Source organism: Canis lupus, chromosome 23 (assembly GCF_003254725.2).
Source record: "Canis lupus dingo isolate Sandy chromosome 23, ASM325472v2, whole genome shotgun sequence".
Taxonomy (NCBI): domain Eukaryota; kingdom Metazoa; phylum Chordata; class Mammalia; order Carnivora; family Canidae; genus Canis; species Canis lupus.
In genome coordinates this window covers 43243349-43261489 of record NC_064265.1, presented here as the reverse complement: position 1 = coordinate 43261489, position 18141 = coordinate 43243349, and the positions used below count along the sequence as shown (strand labels likewise).

Genomic DNA, 18141 nt, shown 5'->3' with positions numbered 1-18141 from the left:
GACCATGCAAGAGTTCATCTCCAGTCCCTGGTCGGGCTCTTGTGGGAATAGAAATACCATGCTCTTGGCTTGACATCAGTGCCATTTCCAAATGTTACCATGGTGATCACCTATGCAGCATCACTAACCCTTCTCACAACAGCTCAATTTGAGATTCAAGTTTCACGTTTCCATGATTATGGGAGGGTAATTATTTCATTACTCAAGGGAAGAAGATTTAAGAGGTAAATAGCTCTTCATTAAATCTTAAATGAGTCTAGTCTTTTTAGGCCACAGAAATGCCAAATATTAAAGTGATGAAATTTAGAAGAGTAAAACGTGACTGGGAATTGAAAAAAAAATTCAATTTTTGCATAGTATAACCATAAATATTTTTTCTCCAGTGAAAACATCTCACATAAAGTACAAGTATATTGTGTCAATAATTCATGATTTAAAATAATTTTCATGTAAACTAAATGCAGGGAAATGTCTGTGTGTATACTTGAATAGAAATACCTATAAAAAGAGAGGGATTTTATGAACTGGTTTGAGAGGAGGTAGTGTCATATTATATAAGGTATACTTTTTTCTGTTTATGTAGATATGAATTTTATTGTCCAAGGAAGGATTCTTATTGTGCAGATTATCCTGTTATAAAGTATTATTGTGGCTTTTATTTGCTATTGATATTTGAAGATAATGCAGCTGAAAAGAAATACTAATATGAAATATTTTCAGAGTATGCTTGATTTTATGAAATATCACAGGTCAGCTATGAATTGAGGAGATTCAGAGAGTACCTTAAAGATAAAAAATAAGTGGCTGTTTATGCTGCATAGCCCAACTACAGCACACAGGGATTACAGTGATGCAGCTGAACTGTCCAAACCTCAACTCTTGTGGAAGAGACCCTGAAATACTATAACATTTTTAGGTCAAAAATATTTGGCTGACTTATACTGTATGTTACCTAGTTTATGTTTACTACAAGACAGAAATTTCTAAACACACTCTGTTCTAAGATTTTTTTTCTTTCTTCTTGTTCTTTTTTTTTTCTATGTTTCCTCTGACAAAAAGTCCATTAAAGATTTTAAAAGAGAATTAAAGATAAATGGATGGTTCGCTCCTACCCATGATAGAGAGGATGTGCAGTTCAGTATTAGTGGTTTAATTTTGACCTGTCTGAGATCCTGTAATCGTAAGATGCACAGCCTTAGAGAGGGCAAGGAGGAATTCATGCATAATCATTTTCCCAGAAGAAAGAAAATCTGGTTTAAGCCCATTTTCCCCTTTCTCAGTCAGTCTTTACTATTTCCTGACACTGCATTAATTTACCTGTCATGCCGACAGCTTTCTTCCTTTCTTTCTTTTGCTTCTCTTTTCTTCTTTTTAGTGGAAAGAGAATTAGTCAGAACTGATTGTTAGAAGGCTCACTGATTGAGTAATTAATTAATTAAAAATTATTCATTCATAAACCTCAGGAGAGGTGGAATGGGAAGGTTAAGAGGTTCAGAGTGGCTGCAGTTTTCAATGCCTCTTTGCTTATTATTCATACGCAATCGAGAAACTCATCGAAGGTATGCTAGCTTGCACATCTCTCAGAAAACAGAGCCTGGAAGGCACAAACAATAATGGTCCATGACCAACAAAAGCATGTCGGTCATGGAAACATTCAATGGATATTAGGTTTTTAAAAGCTATACCCAATGTTTTAATACAAGCAGAGCCCTAAAGGTGTGTGGATCCCCTGAGGGGATCGCAGGCTAGTACAGAATAGGGCAACTTCAACAGAGCGAAGGTTGATGAACCAACCGTTCTGATGTTCCTCGTCCCTTCTCCACCCAGACTTTCTTGGGCAGTCTTCTCACTCAACTTATGTCTAAGTTACAAACTAAATGCCCCTCCTCCAACCCCTGCTCCCCCCAAACCCCACGGTCCTGTTGAAGGGACATTCAAAAGTCTAATCATTTAGATATCTTCAATCCAAATGCTGTCTGTGTGTGTGTTCATATGTGTGTGAGAGAGTTTGGGGGTGGAAACTTGGCTTTTATTTAAAAAAAAAAGTCCTATGAAGTTGTTGATTTTCAAACAAAAGCTGTTCTTCCTTTCAAAGAGATTTCCTCTGCTTCACTGATACAGCCAGGTGCAACTACAGCCTGTTTCTAAAATAATACGTTTTTCTGTACTAAATTAGTATATACTTCAAATGTCTTACAAATTTGTCAATGAGTTCTCAATAAAGCTGCAAAAATGTGTTGCCATATCTGAATTGCAATAAATCTTTGAGGGCACATTGCACAATGTTGTGAATTAGAAACATAAACGGGGAAGGGGCTCCTGAATATATAAGCCAAGAAGGCATCAGTCTCAGGGTTTCTTTTCAAGGTGCATAAACTAAGTTGTCCTACAGTGTTCATAACCTTAGTGGCTTAACACGGCAAAATTTATTTCTCACAAAGGCAAAGCCCTCAGTGAGTTTGGGGGTGACAGTCTGGGACAACCATCCTCGTCGTGGCATCTCAGCAGGCTTGTGGCTTTTCCAGGAGTGCTGTGGCAGACAGGGGAAGGGGCAGAGTGGGAAACTGAGCACGGGCTTATGTTGGCTCAGCCAGAGAGTCCGTACGTCCCTGCCACTCACACATATCATACACAACACTAGCCTCAATCCCACCTCCCAGCCATGGGGTGGGCCTAGGAAGGAAATAAGAACTGATATTGGGAAGTCCTAGATGAATATCTGGAAAAGAAGAGGAGAATGTATAAGCAAGTGGAGAAATCCTGAGCCCCAGAAAGGCATTTCTTTATTCTCAAAAATGATCACTGGAGTTTTTACTGTGATACACTTCTGTCTGATAGAGCCTGTGACGAGATGAAAGAAAGAGCTCCTTGAGAGAAAACAGCCAGTACACACTCAGTGCTTCACAGCTTGGGGAGAAAAGGGAAGAAAGCTGTGACAGTAGTTGAAGGATACCAAAACTTTACACTTGAAAAAAATTTTTTTAAACCTGCTATATTATTTAGCAGCCTACCAAAGAGAATAGTGTGAGAGGAGGAACAGCATTATTCATTTAGTTAGTGTGGATTAATGGCTACTATCATGTCTCCTGAGCAGAAGGATTTACTAAAACAACCTCTTAGTTTCATTTTGTGCTAACAACTCTACCAACTACCTTAATTAATTGCCCAAAAACTGTTAATAACCATGTCATCATAGACCATCATGTAAATGAGCTTTAAAAAGTAAAATCTGAAGAGCAATCTTGCCATTCATTTATCTGAACTAATTATAATGTAGGAATAATTCTCACAGCAGGTGAAAACTGAGAAAAAGCATGCTTTTGCAGGAAAGCAAAACATTTTAGATTTGACATCAAAATTTTGGAAGAAACAAAGAGCTTTCTTTTTCACAAGGCAGACTATTTTAAGTTTGTTATTTTTGTTACATTCATATTTTTAATGAAGTATTTGTAAAAAAAATCAAGAAGACATGGTGCTTGTTTCAATAGCACATATACTAAAATTGGAATAATAAAGAGAAGATTATTTGGCCCCTGTACAAGGATAACATGCAAATTTGTGAAGCATTCCGTATTAAAAAATATGGAAGATTGTGTTCAGTTTTCCTTTTAATGTTGATGACACAGAGTGTCATATCCTCATTTTATTTTCATGAAGAAATTATTTGCAGAACCAACAAGGAAGAGAAGGTGCTACACTTGAGAATCAATGGGTATTCATAACTTGACTGGTTCTTTTGTTTTGGTGACAGTATAATTTATAGCTATAAAATGTAGACTATATCCTGCCGGTGTGTTATTCCAGTGGCGAAGTGGTAAATAATCATGTACTTGACAAAATGGAGCTAGAGGCCATGAGGAGATACACCAGCCCAATGAACTCGGCTGTCTTCCCCCATCTGACTGTGCTGCTCTTGGCCATTGGCATGTTCTTCACCTCCTGGCTCTTCGTTTATGAGGTTACTCCTCCAAGTGCACTCAGGATAATCTATAAAGAGCTCCTCATCCCTTTGGTGGCCTCGCTCTTCCTGGGCTTTGTAGTCCTCTTCTTGCTGCTCTGGGTTAGCATCTTCATATGAGCTCTCAAGGGTTCCATCCAGGCAGCTTCAATGAATCCCTGCTTTAGTAAATTAATTTGTTTTACTATTGTTGGAAATGTCCTACCTGCTTGCTGCTCACAATAAAGGCAGGTATGTGACCTTAAAAAAATGTAGAATATATTATTTCTTAGGAAGGCACCCTGGTGCAGTGAAAAGCATTGGATAGACATCACATCCTGATACATGCTTTTTAGCAGTGTGAGTTTGGGTTTAGTCCTTTTTACCTCATGGAGCCACAGGATACAGAATTGGGGTGAAGACAAGCTATTATGGTATGTAATATATTGACATATGGTTAAGTATTTATTGTAGCTGCATTTTTGCTTGTTTTTCACCTTTATAAGTTTGGTTGTTCACATTTTCTTGAATTTCATTACCTCTCCTTTTGAGGAAGAATCCTGTTACTTATAAACTAATTTATCCTGTGATGCTAAAAGGGGTTCAAAAAGATTCCAAAGGGGAAAATAATTGGAAACTTTTAAGAACAGTCTCAGGTAGAAGGAACTTTAAAACTCTTTCTAGAAGCAGATGGTAGTTTTAAAGTCTGCATCTAGTGAAAGAAATTGTTTAAACTTTTAGTTTTTCACGTGTGAGAAAAGTTACAGCATCAGCATAGGTGGGGAAAAAAAGCTATAAGCCCTGATAATTTAGTTATCTATGAAAGTATACATAAAAGAAACTCATTAAGGTTCCTTAAAAGAGAAAGAATCTCATGAACTTCATTACATTGCCCATTCCAACCTGGAATAGATAGAGAAGCAGAAGAGCACAAGAAATCTATTTTTAATAAAATATCAATGGAGATTTTACTATTATATGCTTCTGTAGGATTTTGCCTTCATTTTGATTTCAATAAATGAAAAGTTTGGAGGTGGCATGTAGACTTGCTGATAACTTCATCTGGCTCATCTTCATGTTCCATAAAATGTTAATATCTTTTGTTAAGAAAAATCATCCAAAACTTGTAAATAAATCAGAGGATGACTGACTTTTCAATGTAATTGTTTAACAGACACATCTGAGAATTAATTTAATTTTAAAGGAGGATACACCTGTATTGACTTAACTATTTGCTACTTAATCATTTTTTACTATTTTCCATTTCTGTGTTAACTTGCGTGTTTTAGCTAGGAGAAAAGATGATGCCACATGTTATAGTTTTATTTCTCTATGGAGTATTACACAGTTTTGTATCTTAATACAAACCCATTATCTTAGTAGCAAATCCATTTCAGCGTTCCTTTGACTGACAGTTATTTTTAAAAATCATTCTGACCCTTGTTAAAGAAGAGTAAGGAAGATTTTATTCAGGGGACTAGTGCAATGGCATTTTGCAGTAGGAGAGATAGAGATCGGGCTCAATTCTAAATACAAGGAAAGATTTACAGCCAAAGAGCGAGGTGGGAGCATCGGTGGATAGAAAATTACTGATGAGGTATCAAAACTAGGGCGTCAGTCTCCTAAAGACAGGCTAGAAATATCAGATAACAGGGGGGTTAGGGAGATAAGGAATTTGATCAGATTTTGTAGGTGATGATATATTTAGTGTGGCAATTCCTTCTAAACTGACTTGGCAAAATTCTTGCTACAATGGTGATGCAGGCCCCACAAGGAAGTACACTAAAGCCCAAGGTCAAGACTTCCAGGTCTTAGAGGAGTTTGATGAGAATTGGATCAAAAAGAGCATGTCTTTGTCATTACGTGTTTCTGTATGTAAACATCTCCTCTGAACTAGGCTCTCTATCTTACTGGCTCCTTCATTAATTAATTAATTAATTAAATCTGTAATATGTGTTCATTTTTATATTTATATGAGTCATGTTTTGAATTTTTTTGAAAATTGTACTTTAATCCTTCAATCATGAGCTCATTTTTATGTAAAGGTTTTTGAAATACAACTTTCAAAGTTGGGGAGGAGATAATGTCCCTTCACAGTAGTCTGATCTAACTCTATGCTATTAATCAGTTTTTTAACTAATTAGCCAATTATTACACACATATAGTAAGAATATCAGCATCTTCAATAAGAGTGTGTTCAATTGGGCAGTAACATATTGAATGTTTCTCTCAAGAGCATTGCATTGTCATTAGGCATAATTTGGGAAAATGAGATAGGAATAGAGATGAGATAAACATAAGGAGACCAAATATTATTTTATATATCCACTGCTTTATATGCTACTCTTTTTCTTCCTTTCATGTATTAGTTTGGGTCCAAACAAAAAAATGGATAGTTGGAGGAGAATTAGTTATAAAGAGACCTCTTACAAAAGAGTGAGAATGATATCAGGAAACCACACCTGCTAATGTAGCTTGTAACCATAGGTGTTACTTACAGAGAAGGCACCCGGGAGGTGCTGTGACCTCGGACTGAGGGAGTTGATCCTCGGGGAGAGAACTGTAGAAATGAATATCATGACTTTACTCTCCTTTCCCCACCCCTGTGGGTGCTTCCAGTTGGCTAAATCTAACTAGAATCCAGAAGATAAAGTTGTAAATTGATATAATCCATATTCTTTAGCCTCCTGGGGCACAGAGTAGGGTGGAGATGGGTAAAAAAAAAAAAATGGATCTACAGGATAATATGAAAGAGCTGGTAAATATTCAACAGGGATGCTAGTTGCTAACATATAGGACAGGAGAGACCAAGACTGGAAGACTTTTCTGGCAGGGATCAGAGGTTTATGCAATCCACAGTTTCATGCCAAGGGAACATGTAGTATTGAGTGAGAGCACTATCTGTCCAGATAGAGAATTAGATCTGGAGAGTAGTAGCCAGTAAAGTCCAGGGACATGCAGATCGGTTCTGCAAACACAGGTAGTTGAACGGAATTAACATTCTTGAAACAACTAACTTAGTGACAGTGAGACAATCCCTTTAACTTGCTTAGTTTTACATTTTTCATGTGGAACGATGGAATGAATGCTGGATCTTCATATAATTTTTAAATGGGAGAATAAAAATAGGAACAAACTTTTTTATCAGTTTTTATATTGTCTTACTTCTAAGTATTGTTTTTCAGAAGAAGAGCTAAAACAGCATCTTTTGTGTCCTCATATTATTATTTATCAATGAATTCTCCCCGAAGGAGGCAATCAACACCAGATTGTTAGGGTCACTTTAATCAGAGCTGTAATGGTTTACTCTACTCTATGAAGTTGATATTTACTCTATATATAATGAGGAAGCAAGAAGTGATAAAATGGTCAACTGCAAGAATTAAGTATTTATATCCAAATGGAGGGGAAAATCTTTATTTTAATTAGATACTCCTCTAGAGTATAAAGGAAAAAGGTAAGTTAGTGTCTCTATTACAAGAGAGCAACTCAAGGTTAAGTAATTTGAATGTGTACTAGTTGACCCAAAGACAGAATGAGGGAATTGGTATTTAACCTAAGGTTGTGTGCATTTCCAGCCTTGGGGACTGGAAGGCCCTCTCTGAATTTCACTGTGGAGATCGGTATGTACAGCTTGATTGTCCCTGTCAAGTGTGTGCTTGGCTTGCTCTCCAGCTTGCATGTCTCTGCTGATTACTGGCAGCTTGAAATTGTCCTGAAAGAGAACGAGTGCTCTTGATTAATCCCCGTGCACAGTATCAACATATTATTGATTCATTATCAGCACATCGTGTTTCATTTCTCCACAACAGGGATGGTCTGAAGGCAAACGTGACTTCAAAACAGATGCAACCCAATGAACACCCAAGTTGGGTACCTAGCTTCTTTTTCTGGGCAAAGTCCTTCCATTACATAAAATGCTGAAAATATGCCTCTTCTCTGGAGAAGAACTGTAGAATTTAACAGCTCCAGTTTAACAACTATAAAGCAATCTGGTTTATTTTATTATTTATGTGTTTGGTTATAAAAACGGTAGATAAACAAGTTCTCTAAGCTGGAGTGCATTAGATAGTACACACTGTATTCACAGCTTTCATTTATATCCCTGTTAAATACAAAGCTATAAAGAGACAAGTTAGCATTGATTTATTCATTAATCATTTATTTATTCAGTAGTTCACTTACTAAGACCTACTGTATTACTATATTGATGCTAGGCACCAGGAGTACAAAGGCATGGTTAGATTCAGAGTTTAAGAGAGAAAAAGAGTAGATACGTGAAAAAAATATATATATAAAGTATTATTTATATATTACATTTAATGTATTTTATATTACATTTAATATCCATTTGGAAAGATATATAAATATATCTTATATATTTATATATTTATATATATATAATATATAAATACATAATAACAGTATATTATTATAATCACATGTATATTATATATAATTGTATGTATATTATATATTATGCATATTATAGACATATATTTTTATATTATATATGTAATATACATGAATTATACATAATATATTAAATATAATAAATTATATATTATATGTAATATATAAATTATACATAACATATAAATATAATTTTATACAAAACATTAAACATATATGTATATATTTAGTAATAGAAATATATACAAGGTAATGACGAGTTAATGAATTCTTATAGCAGGATTTCAGAGAAAATTGTGACCGTGCCAGGGTTTGGGAAATAAAAAGTTCTCCTGGAAGACGAGGATAAGAAGTGAACTTGGAACAGAGGAAACAGTCTGTGAAAGAGAACTACAGATTTTCTTTAGGGTGCGCTTGGTAGTTGAGTGTTTCTGAAGCATGCATTTCAAGGTGGAAGTGATGAGATAGTAAGCCACAGAGGTAGATAAGGGACTGATTTTTGAGGGGCTGTCTTTTATACAAGGCAGACTGGCCTTTAGTAGGTGACAGGGTTGTGAACACTGGCATTTGATCTGCATGTTCGAAGATCACTCTGATACACTTGAGGGTTACATAGTTGGAATTCCGGATCTTGGTCACAGGCTATTAAAACAGGACAGTTGAGGAAGTGCCAATGGTGATGAGGCCAGAGAGTCCATATGTATTTTAGAGATATAATCAGAGGGATTTAGCTCAAATTGGATGTTGGGAATAAAGAGCTGTCGAAGATGCCTCACGGGATTCTGTCTCATGTCTGTTCCTCACCCACTGAGGTAGGGAAAAGCAATAGAAAAGTAGAATTGTGTTGGTAGGAAGCAGGATGGTGTGGCAGGTAGTGGCAGAGTAGTAATAATTGGTGGCATTTTCACCTGGTTGACTTTAAGGGCTGAGTGTCCAGTAGGCAATGGGATCTTTAAGTCTGACACTCATGCATAGGAAGGCAGCTAGGTAATGGAAGAACCACCAGGCAGAAATAAAAATAGTGCATATTACTATCAGCTAAGTCATAATGGCTGTGTCTCCAAGACCATGCCCAAAATAGTGCAGGCAAAGATAGAAGATTATCCTTTGCAATTCCACAGGTTAACTATGTCCTTAGATGTTGCTTCTTTTTATTAAGTTGTATTGATCATAACTTCATTAAAAAATAATCATACATATATTATGTATATCTAGATATACATATAAATATTCACTGAAAATGAGGCTCTTGCTTACGTACTTACTATTCCTACTTAAAACATTTTTTAAAAAGAATTTTTGGCTTTCATTGAAGGGGCAAAATTGGTACAGAGAATTTTTTGTGTCCCCTTCAACCAACTTCCCCCAATGATGTCATCTTGAAGAATAATAGAATTATTGAAATAAGGAAATTTATATTACTACATTAAATTATTAACCAAACTATAGACAATATTCACATTTCACCAATTTTTATATGCATTCATTTGTCTGATGCTGTTATTGTTGTTTTGGTGTATAGTCCTATGAAATTTAACACATGCACAGATTCATGTAACCACTACCATAGAATACAGAAGTGTTTCATCACCACCAAAAGTCTCTTCTATCAGTTTAGAGTCACTCCTTTCCCCACTCCATTCCCTAATAAGCAGTAATTTTTTTTCTCTGTCTCTGTAGTTTTGTCTTTTTGAGAATGGCATAAAAATGGAATCAGTATGTAATCTTTTGAAAATGACTTCCTTTACTCAGCCTAATACCTTTGGGTTTCATTCAAGTTGTTATGGGTATTAGTGGCCAATCTTTTAAATTAAAACTTACACTCACTTGCAAAGCCTGTCTCTGGCCTGCAATTACTTCGGGGTTTAGGACACTCTTATTAGCCATGATTAATAAATGGTAATGTTTCACTTATCTAACATGGAGATTTGACCATAATATATTCATATGCAAAGATCCGGGGTGGGGGGGTCACCCCATGGAGGTAGCCTTAGTGACACTAGCTGAAGGCCTCACCTGGATCACTCAGAAGCCAAAATAGGAAGTGGGTCACCCAGAATGTAGATACCTCCAAGGCGATGACAGATCAGGTCCTGAGTTTCCCATGGCTACAGGAAGCAAGGGAAACCTCTGGCTAAAGCCCACCCAAATGGTGAGATCTGAGTTGCTGAACCTGCCAAGGAAGCATAAATCTGTAATAGAGACTGAGACTGGAGCATCTCTGGTGCCGCCACAGATTCTGGTCTTCCCTGGGAAACTGGCAAGAGCCTAGGAATAGTACCTGTGGTTAGTCTGCAGCAGACAATTTCCTTTGCAAGTAAGTATAAATAAACACTCAGTCTTGCAACTGTGCAGCAAATGCTTCAGCAGCTACTAGAAGTACCATTTGAGGTTTCTGGCAGACAAGCCATGTGGCCTTCAAACTAAATGCAGGAGAGCAAGCTCCCATAGGGAGGGAGGCCCAATGCTCCAAGTGTAGGGCTGCCTATTAGTTGAATGTCTGCACTTCCATTTTTGCTAGCTTTTAAAACATTTAAAGCCAGGCTTGAAAGCTTCTGCTTAGGATTAGTCATCGAAAACATGGTATTGATCCAGTTATGGCACAGAATGACCAAAAGAATAGTGAACAGTTAGAGTTTCACAAAAGCATGCCAAACTGTTGATGGAGAACATTAGAAATGGTGGCTCCTGAAATAAGTGAGTGGAGGTAAGGCTCCATAAGACCTGTTATTACCTCTTATTTTCTTGTTTTAATAGTAAGTGTTGGGCTTTGCAAGTGAAGGTTGACATTAACATTAGAACTGCCTGATGGGGAACACCAAACATCTATAACCTTGTCATCTGAGGAGTGTAGGATAAAACACATCTTCACACACCAACAGCCTTGAGAGCCAAGAAACCTACTCTGGAATTTGCATTTTGTTAGCTGTTCACTGGGGGTTACAAAGGAATTATTTTCATTTATCACCATTTTACCTACCATCACCCAAGTGCAAAGACTGAACTCAATAAATATTTGTGGAATAAAATGAAAAAGGCTTCTGGGCTTCCCAAGACAAGATCAGATGGCCCCACAGGCATGTGTTTCAGCTTCAGAGCAGTGAATACATTCCACTGTAATGGCCTTTAATTTTTTTTTTTTTACATATGTGCATATCTCTCTAATACCTGGCTTAATAGATAATAGTATCTCGGTTTTATGTGGTTGAGGGATCTAAAGAAAAAAGAGATGTTAGAAGGAGAATTTCATAGTCCTTTCAGATAATTGTGGACATTCTCTGATATTCAGAAAATTGGACAGGCAGTAGTTTCAGTTTCAAGTCAGTTGCAATGGGGGATCTAAGATCATATCAAGGAGTCTATTTTTTTTTATGCTCACACACACACACACACACACACACTCACATCTATATCTAGCCATTGGTTTATCTTGTCCTTTGAATGACTCTTTTATCCATGCATGATTTTGTGACAACTTGCATAGGTCATTTGGAAAATAGCGGTTCATGGGTCAAGTAATGTCCTCTTTACCTGTCTATTTCACTAGAATGCAGGCAACTTGAAGGCAAGGACTATAGTGTGTTCATTGATAGATTCCCTGTGTCAACCACAGTGCCTGACACATGATAGTCTTTAAATATTTGTTGAATTGATTAATGTATGAATGGAGGATGCATGATATTTCCACTGAAATACTCTCCAGATTCTTCCTTGCATGTCACGCTCTTTCAAAAGAAAATGACTCATTTATTTAATACACTTATTTGTTAATATACACTTAGTTTAACTCTCCTGGTTCTATGATTTATTAACTTTCTGATCCTTGGCAAATGATTAATGTCTCCTAACCTCAGGTTCCTTATTTTAATGGGGCTAACAATCCTTGTTCTGCAAACAAGTTTCTGGGAGGACAAATTAGATCATGAAATTGAAAAGAATGTGTGTATTTTGTTTGAGACATATATGGGGCCCTTTATTTACACTTCATCCCAAGTCTCTAATTTGTACTTCATTTTCCTGCTTTGATGAAATTAATGCTTAGCTGAAATAAAAATATTGTTTTTTAACCATTTTCCTACAGCCCAACACCACAAAATAGCTTTCCTTGCTAATTAGATCATATTATCACTCATAAACTGAGGATATACGTAAATCAATCTTCAAAGGCATTGAAATTCTCACATTTATTCAGAACTTTGTAGTTCATTTCATGTATCAATCCCTGGGTTCTAAGAACAGATAAGCTTTTTATGCTAAGGAGAGAGAGTTGGTTTCCTGAGAGAACCTATTTGTACACTTGCAGGAGATGACCTGACATTCAGAATTTACATTCATTCAACATATTTGACAAGAACAATATTTTGAAACAATTGACATCTGCTAGATAAAGATATGAGCATTTTGTTCTTGAGCTCTTACTACGTACTTAGTTGTCTATCAAGACTAAAAAAGCAGAGACAAAAGCAGAATAGACCCAGAACTTAAGGTCCAATTTAGGGCCATGCATGTGGCCCATGGTCCCCAACAGAAGTGAGATATAAATTCTATGAGAATTCATGAAAGAAAAGTTTATTTCCCAGAATTTCTGCAATGTGGCAATATATTTTAATGATGAAGGACATTATTTAAAAGGGCAAAAGAAAGAAAGTCGTTGGGGGTCAGGTTGACTGTGAGCACAAGGAGTCTGGCCTCTATTGTATGTGTGATGTAGACTCACCGAAAATACTGGTCTGTGAAAGGACATGATGAAAACAGCATTTTAGTAAGATTAATCTGGCAATAAAGTCCTCAGCTAATGTGAGCTGGAGCCAATGGATCTGTCACAAGTGATCCATCTAGGCCACTATTATAATACTAAGATAAGATCTTGATCTAGATTAAGAGCAGTCAAAAGTAAAGATGACTACATAGCTTATAAGGAAGCATCTGTTGCCAGTTCTGAGAGAATTAGTGGAATGCTTTGAACTTGTAAAAAAGTGGGTTACATGTTTTCCTATTTATGATATTTCAAAGTGTGTTGAAAGCTATTTTTTTAAAGTGTGCATGTGTATGTGCTTCTACCAAGAATGAACTTTAGGTTTTATTTCTAGTCTCATGGATTCTTCAAGTCCTTACTTACATCAATGTCTCAAATATGTATGCTGAAGTCATTTGACACTCTTAACGCTGTGTAGATGCTGCCTATGAACAGATGGGGTTCACCCTTCAGGTTTCAATGTTGACTTGTGTTAAAACCTAGCCTTCTAGAGTAACTGAACATGCCAGTTATTCAATCTGAATACCTATATCAAAATTAACCATACAGAAGGAATGCTGCAATTTAGTGGGGATGTTACAAAAACAGTAGAGTCAGTAGACTCAGATCATACTCTTGCTTTTGTAGAGTCATTTTTATTTTATAATATGTGATAATCAAGGGAAAGCTAATAAATGGTGACAGAAAGAAGAGAGCATTGCTTTTGTTGGTGATGTTGTTACAAATTCAAACATATATCATCATCTGTCTTGAGGTTCTTATTCTTAATAAAGCAAATATAACTTAGTTATCTGTTTGATGTGGTGGAGATTCTTAGAAATGCAAAAACTAGATGTGCTAGGTAACTGGCCAGTGAGGATATACGTACAACCAGTGAGCATAGCACACTTATTTTGGAAAATAATAGCTTGCTTGCGATGACCTGACCTGGTAAAAATAAATCTCTCTTGCTCTTGGGTGTCCAGACCACAAATCCATTCAAAACAGCATGGCCATGAAAGATTACAAAAGAATGATTCTTCCTGATGGTTTACACATAGAAGAAAAAAAAAACAGTAGAAGAAGTTATCTTGAAACTTGGGGCATGGATATTGAATTAGTTCTAATGGGATCAAAAAGATAGAAATACATAGAGCAGTGATACTGTGAAGAAACCTGGGGGTATTCGACTAGCCATCAGCAAAGGTACAAGAAATTTTAGTTGAAGGTAAGCTATTAAAATCAGAGATTCTGAAATGTGAGAAATTATAAAGCAATGAAAACTCACCCTGCATTTTGATGAGATCTATAGTATGTGGGCTCATCCTAAAGTTAGTAGGATAACCTGCTTGAACGAACTTGCCTAGAACTTCCGCAGTTTAGCACTAAAGTCTCCACATCCTGAGAAACCCTTACTGGTCAGCCTAAATCTTAGAATGCTCTATTGAGTAACAGGAGCATGGGTGGGTCTCTTTCCTCCTTCACTTCACCTTTTTGCATTTTTCTCCCCTTCATGGCATTCACCTGCACGTCAGCACCATCATGGTCATCATAGATGCCTCGGGCTGAAAATGGCTTCTGATGGTCAAAAGCCTTCCAAGCCACAGCAACAAGAGGGAATTTTTGCACAGACTTTCACATACATGGTACCTTCCAAGTTTGATGGGCCTCATACACGTTCATGTAAAAATCCCTTATCACTATTATAAACCATTAAACTAATAACCTCATCCAGTTGTGTTTAGTCTGACATTTAACAGCAGATTGTATTTGTAGCCTTGAGAGGTGAGGTGAGAGGAAAATTTATTTGCCTAATATTTATTTTATTTCAAAACTAACGACTTCGATATACAATTTCATATTTTAAAATCTATGTTGAAAGGTCTTCAGATGTGCTAGAAGTACTAAAATAGATACAATCTGGTAGGTTGTCAGGAAAGCAAACAAAAAAACTGCTAGGTCAGGAGCACAGCTGTTTGTGGAGGGCATTAAATATTTTTACAGTCTTTCCCATAGGCCAATATGCTTTTATGCATTGATTTATATTTTAATAATGACAGACTCCACTGGCATGAGCATTTCAGTTCCTCAGAAATTAGATAAAATCATAATTTAGACCCAGGATAAAAGGTGGAGGGAATTAGCATTTTGCAGCATTAATTAGCTTACTTGCCCTCGCTTATTTCTGATCAGATGGAGGATGCTTAGTGCAGCCACAAACACGGCTATGAGTATCCTTCAATTGTACGATATGACATTGATGTTTCTAATGCATGTAAATTCAATAGCTTCGCCTTGATTTTAAAAGTACGGCTTTAAAAACAGTGGTTCGTTTTAGATCACTAGGGTAAGCAATGAACAAAGGAAGCGAATGGATGTAAAATAGAACAGTGAAAGGACTCCTGTTAAAAGAATGCCCAAGCATTGAAAACACTCCTAGAGAATGTGCAATGATGCGAGCTTTCTCCCTGTTTGCTCCTCTGAATTTCTTCCCAAGCATTTCACTGTCTCACATCTTCATTATGATTCAAGGTTGCCAGAAGAAGCTGGTAACTTTAGCAGGCAGGCATTTCGTTTTTAAATAATTGTTTGCATTGTTTTCCAAGGCACACAACTTCAATCTCACTCAACCGGCTCCTCCCTGGCCCCATGCCTGCCCTGTAGCAGCTCCTGTATCCCTCTCAACCTGTGCGTTTTCTCCACTGTTGTCTCCCCAGCCCTTCGTTTCTCACTTCCCCTTTCCACATGGCTGCTTGGTTTGCAGACGATGCCTTCTTACAGATGTGTTCCCTCCCCTGACAAACAATTACTCCTGTCCCCCCAGCGGGAGGCCATTAGGACATCATCACGGGTTCTGCTAAGTCATCTCGCCACCACAGTTGTGTGCCATCACCTCCCATCTGAGACTCTCTAGGCATATGCCACGCAGGGAAGCTAGCAGTCGCAAACGGCGGCACCTCCAGGCATATGATTTGTTATTTGGGTCCAGAAGTGTAACAGATAATGGCTAATACACTAATGTCTGAAGGTCCCATCGGATGCTTTGACTGGCATCATTTGCACCAAACTTGCAAAAGACTGAATGGGTTATCATGTGCTAGCTGAGAAGTAAAAAAAAAAAAAAAAAAAAAAGAAAGAAAAAATAAGAAAGAAAGAAAGAAAGAAAAAAAGAAAGAAAAAGAGAAAACAAAAGCATTTTCACATTTCCATAGCAATTACACACAATGGTTCAGAAGAGACATGACAACAATAGTGATTTTACAAAGTTATTCTATTTGTGCAGACTTTCAGCATTCTGAGCTTTGAATTGGTGAATTATCTGATATTAGTTATTTTCCTGGAAAATGGTTAACCAGTGCTACATTTATTTTTATTTTAATCTCACAGACCCAGCTTATGTGGATACACAGAGTGAAGACCTATCCAAAATGTATTCCTTTTAAATCAATAAAATACACATGCAACTGAACACTTGCGGTTCTTTTTCTGAAGGTTTCTCTGACAGTTCTACCTATTAAATTCTCTTGTTTTAAGAGGTAGCATCTCACAGGGATTTTGGTAAGTTTAAGCTCAATATTTAATATATTATGAAGTAAGTGGATTTTGGCATGATGCCACATTAACACTTGGATTGTTTTTTATTGATTCTCAGGTCTAGTTTACTGCTGCACTGGGGTGCAATGTGTCTTTGTGTAAAATCAAACAATGTGCTAACAAGCTAAGACTTCCACAGAGGCCCAGAAGGCAAATGAAGCAGGGGGCGCTGTTCTCCCTGTCAGACATCTCAACAGTTCCTTTTCTCGAGCTCCTTATCCTCACTTCCTCAAACCTCCAACATAAAATGTCATCAACTGAGATTCATTGAAATGAGATCCGGTGGAGATTAGCGGGAGCATGTGGATTACAGGATCTTTGGAAGAAACAGTTTTATTTTTGTCCAGGGCACGTAGGTAATTGAACCAAGCACCGAACACAGTGTCCCAGTCTGGCACAACATAGACACTCAATAAATACTTATTTAATTGAATGGAACTGAATCCAAGAGCTGTATAGAAGCCCTACTGTAATGAGCAGGTGAAAATTGTAATTGGAAAAGCAGAGTATCAGCCACAGGAACCCAAGGCTCTCCTTAAATTTTAACTAGCCACTTGCACTCGGAAAGATGCTCCTGAAGTACTTGAATTCGATGTGTTCTCTTAAGTACCTAGATAAACATTCCTGCTCAATGTGGTTTGTATTGTTTATTTGCTCAGTTAAACTGGTTTCCCTTGCCTTATTTTTTCCCTTCTGCTGAGACGAAAAGAAACTATAATTCTCGTTTTTCTCTTCACCTGGATTTTCACAGATTTTAAATTAGGCAAAGAGAATTTGGACTACTTATTCTCTATTTCATCCCCATCCTCTATTGCCTCTAGTAAAAAGATTTACAAAAATAAAGAAAAATGGAGTTCCAGTTGAGTTGGCCAAAGGGTATCAGTGACATAAAAATGCAGGAGCTTTAGTCCTGTCTTGATGCATCTCATTTCAACTGTCAAATACATCCAACTTCCAAATCCAGTGTCTTTGAAAGACAGAAAGAGAGAGATAGAGAGACTGCACATTGTTTTGTTTATGTACTTGGAGAGAATGGAGTCTAAAAACACATAATTTATTCAGTTCGATAAATATTTGCTAAGGCCCTCCTATATTAAAGACATTTATTAGCTGCCACAGGTAGATACAAAATGGGGAAAGGTAAGATACCTGCCTTTATGAAGTCCCAAAATAAAGTAGTGAGAAAACTATAGCACCCAAATAACAACATAACACAGAATATTCTGTAAATTATAGATGTTAAAATCAGATGGACCTGAGTTTGATCCCAACTCAGTATGAGCCCAATCATACCACTTAACTCCTTAGACCTAAATTTCCATATCCAAAAATAGAGGCTCAATAATGATGACTTGTTCCTTTTAAAGATTAAATGTACAGTGCCCCTGAACTATATAATGTAGTGCTTGGGACACAGTTAAATGCTTTAAAAAACTGGGATTCCTTAAATGGTCTGAATTGA

At 36.9% G+C, this 18141-nt stretch overlaps 1 protein-coding gene and 1 non-coding gene across 3 annotated transcripts in view; both read left to right on the top strand.

The window, feature by feature from the left end:
- The first annotated feature begins 3472 nt into the window (after positions 1–3472).
- Positions 3473–3578, top strand: LOC112661248 (U6 spliceosomal RNA). The gene has a single exon (XR_003137554.1). It is a non-coding gene; the product is annotated as a U6 spliceosomal RNA (small nuclear RNA).
- Positions 3579–3601: 23 nt separating this feature from the next.
- LOC118352125 (transmembrane protein 258-like) overlaps positions 3602–18141 on the top strand; it is a 28862-nt gene continuing 14322 nt past the window's right edge. Inside the window, exons 1-4 of one of the 2 annotated variants that reach the window (XM_035705226.2) lie at positions 3602–4371; positions 7516–7560; positions 16473–16643; positions 16738–18127. In XM_035705226.2, the coding sequence (XP_035561119.1) occupies positions 3839–4078 (240 nt within the window). In that variant the 5' untranslated portion in view covers positions 3602–3838 and the 3' untranslated portion in view covers positions 4079–4371; positions 7516–7560; positions 16473–16643; positions 16738–18127. Of the gene's footprint in view, positions 4372–7515; positions 7561–16472; positions 16644–16737; positions 18128–18141 lie in introns of those variants that run through there. The other variant, XM_049100004.1, reaches the window with a different exon arrangement.